The sequence below is a fragment of the Mirounga leonina genome, unplaced genomic scaffold (assembly GCF_011800145.1).
Source record: "Mirounga leonina isolate KUSES-001 unplaced genomic scaffold, KU_Mleo_1.0 Mir_53, whole genome shotgun sequence".
Lineage (NCBI taxonomy): Eukaryota > Metazoa > Chordata > Mammalia > Carnivora > Phocidae > Mirounga > Mirounga leonina.
The window spans coordinates 34,095,733-34,112,553 of record NW_023270807.1 but is presented as its reverse complement, the minus strand read 5'-3'; the positions used below and the strand labels follow the sequence as shown (position 1 = coordinate 34,112,553).

The 16,821-nt window shown below is 37.3% G+C and overlaps 1 protein-coding gene across 4 annotated transcripts in view; it reads left to right on the top strand.

The window, feature by feature from the left end:
• SLC17A5 (solute carrier family 17 member 5) overlaps positions 1–16,821 on the top strand; it is a 48,251-nt gene that overhangs the window by 18,569 nt on the left and 12,861 nt on the right. For 3 of the 4 annotated variants that reach the window (XM_034990328.1, XM_034990331.1, XM_034990330.1), the window contains 3 exons: positions 4,306–4,464; positions 6,609–6,741; positions 8,159–8,306. In XM_034990328.1, coding sequence (XP_034846219.1) covers positions 4,306–4,464; positions 6,609–6,741; positions 8,159–8,306 — 440 coding nt within the window. Of the gene's footprint in view, positions 1–4,305; positions 4,465–6,608; positions 6,742–8,158; positions 8,307–15,175; positions 16,813–16,821 lie in introns of those variants that run through there. The other variant, XM_034990329.1, reaches the window with a different exon arrangement.

Sequence of the window (16,821 nt, the reverse complement as noted above, 5' to 3'; positions counted from 1 at the left end):
ATAAAATCTTAAAAAAAAAAAATCAGGTATGGACCTTGGCACATTTTTAAAACAACTTCAGGGGGCGCCTGGGTGATGGTTGAGTGTCTGCCTTTGGCTCAGGTCATGATCCCGGGGTCCTGGGATCGAGCCCCGCGTCAGGCTCCTGGCTCAGCGGGGAGCCTGCTTCTCCCTCTCCCTCTGCCTCTCCCTCTGCTCATGCTCTTTCTATGTCTGTGTCTCAAATGAATGAATAAATAAATAAATAAATAAATAAAAATTAAAAAAAATAAAACAGCTTCAGAACCTTTTTTCCTTCAGATTTGAGGTACCAATTTTTTAAAGAGATATTTCTATTATGCATGTTCTGGGCAAAGTAGAGTGCAGGCAAATGAAATAAATGAAGTATTGGTTTGTTTTATGTGAGAAATTCCAATTCTTTCAAGATTAAATTAATGGAAAAAGTTACTTTTATAAGTCACTTTAATTTTTATTTTTTTAAAGTAATCTCTACACCCAATGTGGGACTCAGACCCACAATCCTGAGATCAAGAGGTGCATGCTCTACCAACTGAGCCAGCCAGGTGCCCCTATAAGTTGCTCTAAACCTTCTAGAGTAATGGTTATCAGTAAGTCTTAAATTTGTCTTCTTAATTAATAGAAAATAAAATGTTAGTTGTTAGAAAACTAGTATTTTTATTTGCATTTTATTTATTTATTTTTCTCTTTTCTTTTTTCCCCTCCCCGAACCCCTTATCTGTATTTTAAATGAGTGTGATTTAATAAGGAAGACAGCACATTGTTATGATATATAATATGACATACACCTACCTATTTGCTCCTCTAGAGTAGATCCTTGGAAAAAAATTTATGTTATTAAAGCTAGATTTAGCATGCCAGAAATAAAAGTCTGTCATAATTTAATACAGTAAATCTTCCAAGTCATGGAAACAAAATATTTGTCTTTTGGAGGGAATAAAAGAAGAACATGAAAAGTCAGGAAAAATTAAAATATATACAGTCTTGTTTAGCATTTTAATGCCTTCATAATTACTTTATTAGTTTAAGAACAAAATATTTTATATAAAATTTTTCTTACCCATTAAGTTCTTATTGATATTTTCAGTTTTTATATATAGTATAACAAGGCAGCAATTAAATACTCATTCACCTTTCTTTTTAAGTTTTTAAATTTTGCTGCTCTATAAGCTGCTGAACTTTAAGAAATATGGCGCCTCTTGGTCTTAAGGTTGGCAAAAACTCAGAAGAAATCACAATATAATAAATAAAGTTACTTTGAGATCTTGGTGTCCTCTGAGATGTTAATCAAATGAGTCCCCTATTTTTTTCCCTAAGGAACAGATAAAAATAATTTAATGCATTGTGAGATCTTGCCAAATAAACCTTGATTCGTCTTGTCACATTTCCTCAGCATTGATGGTCAACAGCTTACTTATTTCAATACTTCATTTTTATCATTATTTTTATGGACTTATGAAACCTTTTAGTTTATTTAGATTTTTTTTAAAAGCTTTTTTTCTCTACCTTGATATGTGTCTAAAGCTGTCCTTTATCCAAACTTAAGGTTAATTTGTTTTTCCATATGCTTCAGAAAACAAAATATTCAGAAGCAAGAGGAGTTAGGAGGATTACGTTTCATAGAATTCCAAACCACATTCTTAAACCAGATGATGCTGTGGTTAAAGATGTCATAAAATAAAGGTGCCTGGCTGGCTCAGTTGGTAGAGCATGTGACTCTTGATCTCAGGGTTTTAAGTTTGAGCCCCATGTTGGGCAGAGAATTTACTTTAAAAAAAAGAAAAGAAATGTTATAAAATTACATGAAGCTCCACCTTTAAATCTTGCATCTAAGAAATGTGCAGTATCCCCTGTACTTCATTCATTCTTCAACCATTTTTTGAGAATTACCATGTCCTAGGTTCTTTGTCAGGTACTGAGGACTTAAAAATTAATACGAGAAAGAAAATGAACAAGACAGGGTTCCTGTGGTACCTGTGATCTCCAGAGGGAGACAGACATGGGTGAACATAATTTCAATATGATATATGCTACTATATAAAAATAAATGTTCCCTCTCCTTCTCTTCCCCAAATCCCCTACATCTTTGATACAGAGTGGAGAACACAAGAGTATATCTACCGCGTCAGATAAAAAGTCCCTAGGAAAAGAAAGCCACAAGAAGGTTAATAATAGTTCTTCCCCTCTTTGAAATAACCGTGAACCTTGGAAGCAGAAACATAGATTGCTCTGTTAGCTTTTGAGAAAGAAACCGTAACGCCTCAGTGTATAGGAAATGTAATAATCTGATGCTCCAGGCTAGTGGATTCAGGCTTCTTAATCATGCATCAATAAAAAGGTGGGGACTAACACTCTGAATATATGTATATTTGTTCATGGCTATCTACATGTACTCCTGTACTTATATGTATTATAAAACATGTCTAAAAATAGATTTTTTTAAGAGTAAATAAAATGAAATAAACAGTATGTACATGAATTTGAAATTTTAATAGGAAAAACCTTTTTATCACTTAAAAATTAGTAATAATAATGTTTAATGGGAGCGGAGTTGAATATGTTGTATTTGATAAGCCTACCATGACTCTGCTTGGTGAGGTAGCTGACAAAGGACTGATGAGGAAAAGTGTCAGTTCCACTATTGTCTTAGTGTTCTTCTGTACCTGCCTTATTAGAATTCTCTTCCATGACTTTCTCTGTTAGAATCTTTTGAAGATACTGTCAATTTTATAGATTTGTTTTCACTAAAGCTGGCTAATAAAATCCATAGACCCACTTAAGAAGGTGGGTGTAAACTGTACTATGTTGTAGTCTTGTAGTGAGCAAGCCGACAAGTGAGGACGCCATTAACCCCTTCGAACTGGGGAGATGATACCATATGTGACTGTCCGACATACTCCAGGGCCAACCTAGTTATTAAATATTAATGGAGTTTAGTTTCTCTTTTTTATTTATTTTTGTTGTTGTTGTTACTAAAGATTTTATTTATTTATTCATGAGAGACAGAGAGAGAGAGAGAGGCAGAGGGAGAAGCAGGCTCCCAAGGAGCAGGAAGCCCGATGAGGGGCCCGATCCCAGGACCCTGGGATCGTGACCTGAGCCGAAGGCAGACACTTAACCATCTGAGCCACCCAGGCGCCCTAGTTTCTCTTTTTTAGAATAAAAGTGAGTGTAGATAGAAATTCTAAAATGGGGATGCCTTCGGCTCTGGTCCTGGGATCAAGTCCCGCATTGGGCTCCTTGCTCAGCGGGGAGCCTCCTTCTCCCTCTGCCTGCCGCTCCCCCTGCTCATGCTCCCTCTCCCTCTGACAAAGAAATAAAATCTTTAAAAAAAAAAAAAAGTTCTAAAATGTTCTTCCATACAGCAAGGGGTCATCTTACATCCCCCTTGGGTGCTTACACCTACTTTGAAGACCATTTTTCCAGATGCTGCATAAATAAACCTCTATTGCACCCTTCATATAAGTCATTGTAATTGAGTAAAGATTGGACAGTGAAATAGGAATTCTAATAGGACTTCCAGTCTCATTCCTTTGCCCTTATGTCAACCTCTGATTTTTATTATGAAACTATTCTCTATTTTATAGATGAAGAAATTAATACTGCAGGTGAATTCTGACATTCATAAGGAGTTATAAGATTACATTTCTGTTTTTTTCTTTCAACCTGAATCATGGACTCTCTATTGCTGGTTAATATTTTGAAAGAGTTGGTTTAAAACTCTGGAATTTACTGGGGCACTGGGTGACTCAGTCGGTGAAATGTGTAAGTCTTGATTTCAGCTCAGATCATGATCTTGGGGTCATGATCTCAAGGTTGTGAGATTGACCCCGCATTGGGCTTCACACTCAGTGGGACATCTGCTTCTCTCTCTTTCCCCCTTCCCCTGCTCGTGCTCTCTCTCTCTAAAATAAATAAATCTGGGGCACCTGGGTGGCTCAGTTGGTTAAGCGTCTGCCTTCGGCCCAGGTCATGAACCCGGGGTCCTGGGATCGAGCCCCACATCGGGCCTCCTGCTCTGCAGGGAGCCTGCTTCTCCCTTTCCCACTCCCCCTGCTTGTGTTCCCTCTCTCGCTGTGCCTCTCTCTGTCAAATAAAAAAATCTTAAAAAAAAAAATTAAATAAAATAAATAAATTAAATTAAATAAATAAATCTTTACCCCCCCCGGAAAAAAAACTTCTGGAATTTACTAATCAAGGCTGGTAATGTGTTCTAGATGGAAGTTTGGCTGATAAGGTACAGATATAAACGTAGCATATACTCATTGTGCCTGTTATTTTTTTTAGCTTTCTTCACAGAAGTCAGTGCCGTGGATACCCATGCTAAAATCACTGCCTCTTTGGGCTATTGTAGTTGCACATTTTTCTTACAACTGGACTTTTTATACTTTATTGACGTTATTGCCTACTTACATGAAGGAGATCCTAAGGTTCAATGTTCAAGAGGTAAGAAAAAATAATCATCTCCTTCTTATATAAAGAATACATTTTTAAACTACAGCCAGGATTTGTTTTTATCTATATAAAATTCAGTCATTTTGTATCTTTGATTTTACAGTCACCTACTGAATTCTAGAGACTGCTCTTTTTGCTTCACAGTTGTACCTTCTTTGTTCAGTGTGTGTTCTTGATTCAAGGCATCTTTTGGCTGGTATCCGCCTTAACCAGAAAGGTCTTAGTAGGCCCTAGTAATATGCCAGAATAGCAGATGACAAATTGAAGCGTACCTGTCAAAGGGCTGGTGGTGGGACTCTGCTGGCAGCTGAGAGGGAACTTGGGAGACATGAGGTTCCCGTGCAGAGGTTGCTCTGCAGCGTTATTCAGGCACTGGCCAGCTATAATTGCAAAGCTGTATGAGAAGGGCTTCCTGGGATGCCTGGGTGTTAAGCGTCTGCCTTCGGTTCAGGTCATGATCCCAGCAAGTGAGCATGAGCGGTGGGGAGGGGCAGAGGGAGAAGCAGACTCCCCACTGAGCAGGGAGCCCGATGTGGGACTCGATCCCAGGACGCTGGGATCATGACCTGAGCCGAAGGCAGACACTTAACGACTGAGCCACCCAGGTCCCCAATTTTGAAGATTCATAGTAGTTTGCAGAAGGTAGTTTTAGGTTGTTAGGAGAGTTTTTAACACTTGAACCTTAAGTGGAAAATTTCAGTAACTGATGAATTATCAGTCTTATCCCATCAGGGAACAAGACCAAGATCAGAAATTTCACTTCTCTATTTGCTTCAGTTTATTCATGTGTAGGATTCTGCCACAAATAATGATAGACGTGATCCTGTTCTGCAGAAATCTAAACAGAATAAACTTTAAAGAAGTTACTCAGCTCAATACGAGAAAGAAACAAAAATCTTAGCTACAGAAGTAGAAATAGAAGCATACAGCATCTGAATATAGAGGACCACAAAACTATGATGAAAAAAACGGAATCTTTTCTTAAGCACACTTAAATTTAAAATATCAACAGGTTTTGTTGGTTTGTACCATTCATGATGGTTAATGGAATTATTACCAGATTTAAATACCACTGATAAAATATCATTCTACCTTTTTTGTAAAACACTACCTTAGTTGTAAAATACTAAAAGGTGTGCCCATCTTTCTCAGACTATAAAAACATTTGTTCTTATCAAAATTAGACCATTTAGTTTTGGCACCCTAGCTTTATGCTGGGGAAAAATGAATAGAAGAAAGAAATGTCTTCTTTTTTTTCCCCAAGTATGTGTTCTACATTTTACAGAATTTGTGATTTCCTAAAAAGCTGACCGTTGAATCATTTCCTACAAAACAAATAGCACATTTCCATGATAAATTGTTTCATATCTCCTGGTGCTTTTATTTTTTTAGGTGGCAACTTAAAGGAAAAGAAGAGGGAAACATAGAGGTCTATCACCTCACTACCTGTGTGCTCTGCTCAAAGCATGTGGTAGTGCACTGGGCACCTGACCTAGATGGTGTTCATTCTAGAATAGTTCGTTAAGCTATACATTGGATTTATGTGGTTTTCTGTATCTGCATGTTATTTTACTATAAAAATATTTGTATAAATACAAATATAAATATGTATAATTATATATACTATATAACAATTTTATATAATAATTTAGAAATATATTTTTAATATTTTCTATCTTTATATTTATATAAAATATAAATTGTTATATCATTTAAAATATAAATAATATAAATTTTAAAATATAAATGAAAGTATAATTGTTTATATATAAATATATTTACAGTAATTTTATATTTTTATAACAATTTTATATATAATAATTTAAATATAAATATATAATACATATATAATATATAAGGATTATATAAATATAAATAAATAAGTGAAAATGGACCAAAAACTAGACCATAGGGAGAATCTATAGCTAATAGACTTGTCCTCTCTTACTGAAGCTGCACCCCAAGTCCCAAAATAACATGTAAGATTACCTTGAGCAGACTGGACTGTGTAAATACCAACAATATATTGCTATGAATTTTCTTTTTGAGGAAATTTTGGATGTGTGGATGTGTATGTTGTTTTGATTCTTCTTCCCCACCCCATAATTAATTCTGTATCTTCTTATTCCTTCCAGAATGGGCTTCTATCCGCACTGCCTTATTTTGGCTGTTGGTTATGTATGATCCTGTCTGGTCAAGCTGCTGACAATTTAAGGGCAAAATGGAATTATTCAACAATATGTGTCCGAAGAGTTTTTAGCCTGATAGGTAAGTGAAGTGAGTCAGGGTTTGTTTTGGTTTACAATTATTTACTGTGTTTATAATGCAAGGCAAAATAAAGATGATATTAGTCATTTATTTTGTTCACATATTAAAACATGATTTTTTTTTCATGATTTTTAATGCATGTAGTGCATTTCTGTACAGGATGGTTGGTTCTTTCTGAACCATGCATGTTGAGGGTTAATATTGATCATATCCTATTATCTCTACCATAGTCTTATAACTATAAAAAATGGCTTGCTTTGCTGAATATCATTTCCAGAATTTTCTAAATCACTGTGTTTCAGCTCTAAGTTTGTAGTGAAAATAATATTTTTAAGTCTCCATCCCTTTTCTAAATGAATACATTTTCAACTGCAATCCAAAAACATTTACTAACATCATTACATTAAATGAGGAGCTATAAATCAAAGAACTCAAAGGAACCTTCAATAATCATAAGTTTCAGACTGTTTTCATAAAGGTAAATTTTAAAACTGTATAGGACAATTGCTTCATTTCTTTTTTTTTAAAGATCTTGAGTAAGTAGAGACCCTGGAAGTCTCTGATGGCTATAGTTCAGAAATTACATTGTAAAAGGACCCTATTCAGGATAATTCTACAAACACCTTCTGAGCGGCTACTGCTGGAAGATGCTGTCCTGTTGTATTGCTTGCTTATTTCAACTCTCAAGAAATTTTTCCACACCTGCAAATAAAATAGATCCCATTAGAGTCAATCCAATTTTCCCTTTTTTGGCTTCCTGTTCACCTGCTCTGTCCAATATGGTAGCCACTATCCATATATGGCTATTTACATTTAATTGAAATACAAATACAAATATGCAAATACAACATTTCCATCATCACAGAGAGTTATTGGATAGCACTGCTGTAGAACAGAGAAAAAATGGCAAACCTCTCATTAAGTCCCTTCCTGTTACTTGTATTTTGTGCTTAACTGCCTATAATAAAATACGTATATTGCTATGAATGCTAAAACCTAAATGGAGTGTTTTTCTAACTTTATTCAACAGAGTTTATTTAGTTTATCTTCTTTGGTTATATGAACTTTAAATCTCATTCTGTACCAACTATAGCTTCTCTCCAGAACTATATTTTTCAGTCATTCTCTTCTTGCTCTTTGTAGAACTTTAGCTGAGTCTTGGTCACAGGAAGATTTAATAATATTGCATAGTGATATTTTCCTTTTACTTTTACATTAGTTGCATTATGTCTATGTTTTTTCCGGCAGTTTTTGTTTTGTCATGAAAACTGTAATTTAAACTGAGTCTTTTATGCAGTACAGCGTTTCTACAGTAGGTGGCAGTGATATCAAATCTCAGATTTATACTATATTAAGGTAGTCCAAGCAAATATTAATACTGAGGCTTCTTTTTCTGTTTATAACTTTTTAACTCCAGGAATGATTGGACCTGCGGTATTCTTGGTAGCCGCTGGATTTATAGGTTGTGATTATTCATTGGCTGTTGCATTCTTAACCATATCAACAACACTGGGAGGCTTTTGCTCTTCTGGATTTAGCATCAACCATCTGGATATTGCTCCTTCGTGAGTACCAATATAAAGATTGGCTATGATTGACTTTAAATTCATTTTTTTTTAATTATGGTAAGATATATATAACATGAAATATACCATTTTAACCTTTTTTTTTTTTAAGATTTTATTTATTTATTTGACAGAGAGAGACACAGTGGGAGAGGGAACACAAGCAGGGGAAGTGGGAGGAGAAGCAGGCTTCCCGCTGAGCAGGGAGCCCAATGCGGGGCTTGATCTCAGGACCTTGGGATCATGACCTGAGCCAAAGGCAGACACTTAATGACTGAGCAGGGAGGCATCCCCCATTTTAACCATTTTTAAGTGTACAGTTCTGTGGTATTAACTATTCAGGTGTGAAGATGATATGCAACCATCACCACCATCCAACTCTAGAACTTTGTCATCTTCCCAAGCTGAAACTGTTCCCATTAAACACTAACTCCCCATTCCTCACCTCCCCACAGTCCCTGGCAACCTCCATTCCTCTTTCTTTCTCTATAAATTTGACTATTCTAGGAATAACCTTAAATTCTTAAACAAGGGGCACCTGAGTGGCACAATCAGTTGAGCACCCAAATACTGGTATTAGCTCAGGTCATGAATGGGGGCAGGGGCCGCCATGGCATCAAGATCAAGCCCCACATGGCATAAGACTCACCCCCCCACTCCTGCTCAGTGAGGAGTCTGCTTTAAGACTCTCTCTCCCTCTCCCTCTGCACCTCTCCTCCCCCCGCAAATAAAAAAAAAAAAACTTAAAAAAAATAAATTCTTAAACAAGATTTCAGTTTACCTGATAGTTAACACATGAGATTGTTTTTATTTATTTATTTTTTAAGATTTTTACTTATTTATTTGACAGAGAGAGAGATAGCGAGAGCAGGAACACAAGCAGGGGGAGTGGGAGAGGGAGAAGCAGGCTTCCTGCCGGGCAGGGAGCCCGATGTGGGACTCGATCCCAGGACCCTGGGATCATGACCTGAGCCGAAGGCAGACGCTTAACGACGGAGCCACCCAGGCGCCCGATTGTTTTTAAATTTAAACTTTTAACTGTCATCACCTCTGTACACAGTTTCCCATAAAAACATTATGCATAACCCATGATAACTTGTGTCTGTCCACCCAGCTAGAGTAGGAACTCTGAAGGCAGACGCTGCATTACCATCCTCAAGGCTCACCATGGGGCTTGGCACATAGTGGGCATTTAGTTGGATGGATGAATGCCCAAGACTAGACCAAGTTATTTGTCCAGTTATTATCTTACCTATGTGCAAATATATTTGTCTAGCACTTGATAGCTTACAAATCACTTTCACAAACAGTACCTCATTTTATCTTTAAAGCATTCCTAAAGAGATAGATATTCTTAACCTATTTTATGACTAAAGAGACTCAGATTCAGAGAAGTTAAGTGATTTGTCTTATATCACACAGCTAATAAATGATAGAGCCCAGACTTGAACCTAAAATTCTTACCTTTAAGCCCAGAATTCTTTTTTTTTTAAGCCCAGAATTCTTTTTACAGCTACCTCTCTGGAAATATTCTCTGGGCCACATACTACTAGGATTCTTTTGGGCCAGTTGACAAGGTAGAGGAGGGGGCTGTGTAAATATTTTAACCCAGAAGATTTGGTGCACTTAATTTTTAATGGATATGGATTTATTTTTGGAGAAAAGATAGGTGGTCTTGTACCCTCTTTCCCCTATCCCAAATTCTTCACACCTGGACTGCCACAGAATTTTCTGATTCCTATTAATCCTCAGTCTGCCATCCCTTCAATAAGTACCTTAAGTAAGAAGTCCAAGAAGGTTCCATAGATCAGACTGTAAGTGTGCCCAGCTCCCTGCTGAGTCCTATCTGCCACTTTGCAGTGCCTTCTACTAAATGTTCATTTTCGGCCCCTGTGGCAGTATTGTTTCCTCTCCACGGCTCTGCACCCTTCCCACTTCACACCCCAGTTCGTCATTAGGCCTTTCCAGACCATTAATGCCTATTTTTTCTCTTCCTCTTCTCAGTGCATTCCAGTTATAATTTTATGCTAGACGCATTTATATTCACTGCCTTACTTTGATTTGTAATTATTTTAAATGCAAGTCTTATCTTTCTTATCTCCCCAACTTGGATGTAAACTCATCAGACTGAGACATGCTCTATATCCATATCACAGCTTCTGCACAAGGAGAGGCACACCCTCCTTGAGTGGTTGATTTATATAATCATACCAAGAAAAGTAGGAACTGCAGTGCTACATATACCCTTAACAGTGGGGAACCAAGAAAGAAAACCAGCAACACTTAGGCATTGGACCAAGAAACCATTTGATATAAAAGGTAACCTAAGCAAAAGCTCTGGGAATATAAGCTCTGAGAGCACAGGGGCCAAGTCCATCTTATTGACCCCAGCCATACCAGAACTGGCCCTGTGCTGGGTCATGGTCAGTGCTCAATCAATGGCATGAATGGAAGAAAGAAAATAGCCTTTCACATATTCTAAAAAAATATTTGGGTATTGATTTCATTGTATGTCAACACTTTGCTTTAAAGCTCTTTCTTTACTATTATATAATAAAATCAGTTTTTATATTCTCTATTAAATTTAAATACAGAATTCTCAGCCAACATGGAAAATCCCCCATATTATGGTCCCAATTTGTCTTTATAATTTTATTCCTCCCTTCCCTGCCTCATCTACTTTGTATTCTTTGCCCCAGGTGAACTAAACTACTCTTTATTTTCAAAAAATATCCCCCAAGACACACACACACACACACACACATACACACACACATTCTTTTCCACCTTTGGCCCTATGCTCATGCTGGCCTATATACCTGGAATGCCCACACTCTGGATTTTTCTCATGTCTTGTAGTGATTAGATTCAGATACTGTGTCCCTGACCAGATTCACTGGCCTGTGACCTCAGGGAATCCTATCCAGAAGCCCCTAGTAATATTAATTTTGATCACCCAGTCAAGATGTTATAGTTTCTCTAATAACTACTTACTTTTTTCCCCCTTCAACTAATAAAGCATCTCTGGAAAGATGCTTTGAGATCATACAAACATCCTGCTCCTCATCAAACTCCCCTCACCACCACCAACTTAGATTTAGTGTCCATTGTTGAACGATGCCAAACCAGTTTTTACCATTATGGCTTCAAAACAGTGGTATTTCCACCCTATCGCTCCCTCCACATTTATCAGTTGGCATTCTGTGGTAAGGAAGACCTTCCCTCCTCCTCCACTTGTTTCTCTCTCATCAGTGTGGACTCAGAGATTCCTAATCTATTTAATGAGTTATAATCCATTATTGTCCTTATCTGTTTTTATGCCCACATTATCTCAGATTTAGCCATAGGTGCCCCTTCAAGCTGGCTCTTGTAGCCTATCGACATCCCCCCACCCCCTCACCACCCCCCACCCTGCTTCTTCTTTGACCACTTCTTTTTTGATGAAACAACTAGATGTTCCAGATTCATCTTGTATCTTCCCTGCCTTGAAATACCTTGGAATCTGTGATTTCTCCAAGGAACACTGGTTCCTTTTAGTGAAGAGTGGTGTTTAGAAACTAAGGGCCTGGCAAGAGATCATATGCTTTCATTACTAAGTTAGATTGCCTCTCCTAAGCAGAGGCTAGTTACTACTTAGAAATCACTTGAACCATTGACTGTTGTCAAAGGTTTATTTACAAAGAGAAACAAAAGTCTGCCATTTTATCAAATTATTTCTTTTACATCTTTGTATGCTGAATACCATGTACTAGACCTTGTTTTAAGCCTTTTTTTACTTTCTTATCTTTGGGATGTTGAAGTGATCCTTCAATCCTTCATAGAGAATTATAAAGGTACCAGCATAGACTTATAAATCTTTTTAGAGTGAATTGTAGGGACGCCTTTCTCTACAAAGTAGCAAAAGATGACAGCTTTAAATGTATATTACTTTTATTATGATGTTATTATTTCCTAATTCTAGTAAATGAAACTTGTTTAGTTATCTCTTCATTTCTGTAATCATAACTGTTAATTAGAGAAATTGCTGGGTTAAAGCTGAGTTCACATATCAGCTACATTATATGTATTTAAATAGCTCTAAAAAGTATCTACAGGGGACCCTGGCTGGCTCAGTAGAGCATGTGACTCTTGATCTCAGGGTGCTGAGTTCAAGCCCCATGTTGGGCATAGAGCTTACTTAAAAAAATTAAAAAATAGGGGTACCTTGCTGGCTCAATCAGTAGAGCGTGCAATTCTTGTTCTTGGGGTCATGAATTCAAGTGCCTCATTGGGCATAGAGCTTACATTAAAAAAATAAATTAAAAATAAAAGAAAAGAAATAAATAAAAATTAAAAGTTTCTGCATAGGGGCGCCTGGGTGTCATTAAGCGTCTGCCTTTGGCTTGGGTCATGATCCCAGGGTCCTGGGATCGAGCCCCGCATCGGGCTCCCTGCTCCGCGGGAAGCCTGCTTCTCCCTCTCCCACTCCCCCTGCTTGTGTTCCCTCTCTCGCTGTGTCTCTCTCTATCAAATAAATAAATAAATAAATCTTAAAAAAAAAATTTATAGGAACAATAATTGGTTATATACTGACTAAATAGTCACCCATTTTACAGAGAAAGTGGTACCTTCTTGAGTCATTTATCTTCATAGTATTTCATATCATTAAAATCAATTTAAACTTTCAGAACCAGAAATAGATGTGATTAATTATTAAACCCATTAGTTACAATCTTGGCAGTATTTAAATTCTGAAGTTCAAACATCTTTTGCATAGTTTCATATGATTTTTATCTTTAAACTAGAAGTTTACATTAATCCCACTTAAATATAAAACATTTTGTGTTTTTAATGTAATGCTGAATTACATTTTTAAAAGTATAAGGACCTGATAATCAGTATAGTAAAAATATTACACTGTATGTAAAAAGTCTATCGTGATCAAAAAAAAACTCCAAATATGTCTTATCCTATTTAGCAATGTAATCATGTTTTCACATCCCAAGATTGATCATGCATCAAAGTTTTATTACAGTGCCTGTCACATAGAGTGTGCTCAGTAAGCATTTGTTGAAGGAATAAATCTCTGGTTTTATCACAAGACCAAATGTCTAATGTTGAAGTTGTTTACAATATACCAGAGTCTTTTGTCAAAAAAAATCAAAACAGAGGGAAGAATTTTGTGAACCTTACAAGCTAGGAAATGCTTGTTGAGTATACTTATTGGTGAGTTAAGTAAAGAAGTTTAGGGGCGCCTGGGTGGCTTAGTCCGTTAGGCATCTGCCTTTGGCTCAGGTTATGATCCGAGGGTACTGGGATGGAGCCCTGAAGGGCTTCCTGCTCAGAGGGGAATCTGTTTCTCCCTCTGCCCCTCCCCCTGCTCCTGCTCTTGATCTTTCTCTCTCACTCTCTCAAATAAATAAGTAAAATCTTAAAAAAAAAAAAAAAAGGAGTTTAACATAATGATGAAAGAAAGGAAGAATTTGAAAGGCAAATTCAAGAAAGCTTTGTTCAATTTAGTGATAATTTGAAAGATCTGATACAGGAGCGCCTGGGTGGCTCAGTCAGTTAAGCATCTGCCTTTGGCCTAGGTCATGATCCCAGGGTCCTGGGATCCCTGTGTAGGACTCCCTGCTCAATGGGGAGCCTGCTTCTCCCTCTGCCCCTACCCCACTCGTGCTCATGTGCTCACTCTCTCTCAAATAAGTGGGTAAAATCTTTAAAAAAGAAAGAAAGAGAGAAAGAAAGAAAGATCTGATACAACACAATGGAAATAAGAACCCCTTGAAGCTGAAGGAATAAAGGCATGAGAAGTCATTTCTGAGGGACAGAGAATAGAAGAAGCCTAAGCAAATTGCTGCATAGTGACCTGAGGCATGTATTTGAGATTTACAAAGTAGGAATGAAGACTGATTACCCAAGGATTCAAAGAAATAGCAAATAATTACAGGACTAAAATATGTTCCTTTAGGCTACTGATTAGAGAAGGAATCTGGAAGGGATTTCTCTTGAAGTGAGTTAAACAAAATGACACTGTTTGTTATGTAGTTTATAGAATCATAGAAAGTGAGAACCAGGATGGATTTACAGTAACTCATCCCTTACTCAAAGTGTGGTCCACAGCCCAGGAGCATCAGCATCATGTGGGAGCTTATGAGAAATGCGGAATCTCAGGCCTCACCCCAGACTTGCTGAACTGGAATCTGTATGTTAAAGTCCTCAAGTGATTCTTGTGCATCTTCAAGTGGGAGGCCCTGGCCTAGTCAAGTCCTGTCACTCCTACAACAAACACGTCTGGAGGACCTACTATACATGGAGCACACTCTACATGACACTACAAAAAAATAACACCCAGCTCCTGCATGCAAGGAGATTAGTTTAGTTCAGGAAATAAGCAGCAAAAAAAAAAAAAATAAACAATTGTAATATATTATGATAATTCATTCTTTCGACAAATATTTATCAAATACCTGCCAATTACCAGCCATAAAAGACAGCCCTGGCCTGTGAAGCTTTTGGTCTAGGGTGGTAAAAACAAAAGGTTCACACAAATAAAAAACTTTTTGAAGAAAAAATGGGAGATTACAAATAGATATAATGTAGATCAAAGAGTAAGGGAGGGTCTCTCTGAGGAAATGACATTTAAGCTCAAGTCTGAGGAATGAGTAGGAAGTCAGCCAGGCGAAAAGGGAATAGGGTGTTCCTGAGAGAAGAATTTACATGAGTAGAAAAAGAAATCAGTGTGTGTCTTAGTCTACTTGGGCTGCCATAACAAAATACCATAGACTGGGTGGCTTAAACAACAGAATTTATTTTCTCACAGTTTGAAGTTCAAGATCAAGATGCCAGCATGGTTAGCTTCTTATCAGAACTCTCTTTCTGGTTTGCAGATGGGCTGCTTTTTGCTGGGTGCTCACATGGCCTTTCTCCAGTGTGTCTGCAGGCATGCATACATCTGTGCAGAGAGAGAAAGAGCTCCAGTGTCTCTCACTCTTCATATAAGGGCACCCATACAATAGATGGGACTTGACAATAGATTAGACCTGAAGAGTAAGGAGAGGTCAAGTGTGATGATTTCCAGACATTCTGCATCTGCAGCTGGATAGATGGATGTGCCACTTATTGGAATTGGGATACCTGAAGGAGGAAGAGTCTTGGGGGAAGATAAAAATTTCAGACATGTTAAATTTTAGATATTTGTGAAGACATCTAGAAAATTGTAGTTATAGGCAGTTGGATTTATGGATCTGGAACTCAGAAGAGCATTCTGATTGGAAATGAAAATTAGGCAATAGTAATCCACATTTTGAAGTATTGAAAGATAAGCATTGCCTTGGGAGAGAGTGACAAGTGATCCCAAGACTGGATCTTGGCAAACATTTAGCACCCAGAAAGAGGGGAAATAACCAGAAAAGGAAACTAAAAAGGAACAAGAGAGATAGAAGGAAAATCAAGAATGTGTTGTCAAGAAAGCCAAGATTATCCAGTCTTCAATTCAAGAAGGGGCTCTGGATAATAGATAAAAATTTAGGAGTCATCAACATATGAGTAGTAGATAAAGCCACAGCATTGGATAAAATTACTCAGGAAATAATGAAAACCTTGGGAATTCATCAAGAGAAAGAAGAACCTGATGCAAGAGTAATTGAAAGATGCAACAGGAAAAAGAGAAGGAAAATAAGCTGAGATTGGGATCCCCAAAGGGAGGGCTTGATCAACAGTGTCAGATGCCACAGAGAAGTCAAGTAAAGCAAGAATGAAAATATTCCTCTCCATATGGAGAAGTTCTTTAAACATCTTGGTGAAAATGTTTCCATAGAACAAGGAGAAGGAAGTTAGGTTGCAGTGACTTATGAAATGAATGGAACGATAAGGAAGTGAAGACCGCCAACATAAAGCAGTGATTTTGAAAATGGGATCCTTAGCCCATCCACATCAAAATCATCAGGAGTGCTTGTTAAAAATAAAGCAGAATAATTGATCACAGGGCTAGGGAAGGACTCTGCATTTTGTTGCTCCTCCAGGTGGTTTTCATGGACATTAAAATTTGAGAACCACTGCCAATAAACAACTATTTCAAAACTATAAACTATGAAGGGAAAGAGAAAAAGCTAAAGATGGACACATATCGATGGAAGATTGTTTGGGGGTTTTTTTAAGGCAAAAGAGACCCAGGTTGTACATATAGTGAGAAAAGAAGTCCAATAAACAATGAAAGGTTAAAGCTGAAAGAAAGAAGTGACAGTTACTGATTGGTAGAAGTCAGGAAGGGATGAGAATCAGAGCCCAAGTGGAGGGATTAGCTTTCAAATGAGAAGAAATGGAAGGTAGTAAAGTGGGTTCAGTTAAAGAAAAGTTTTGAGGTGAGTGAGATGAGAACTTGAGGATTGTAGTGATTCAAAATATGTCCACACATTCTTCAACACTTGGAGGGAACACTCCTTTGAGTGTGGGCTGGATTTAGTGACTTGTTTCTAATGATATGGTAAAAGTAGTGATATCTGACTAGGTCATAAAAGGCCTCACAGCAGCTTCC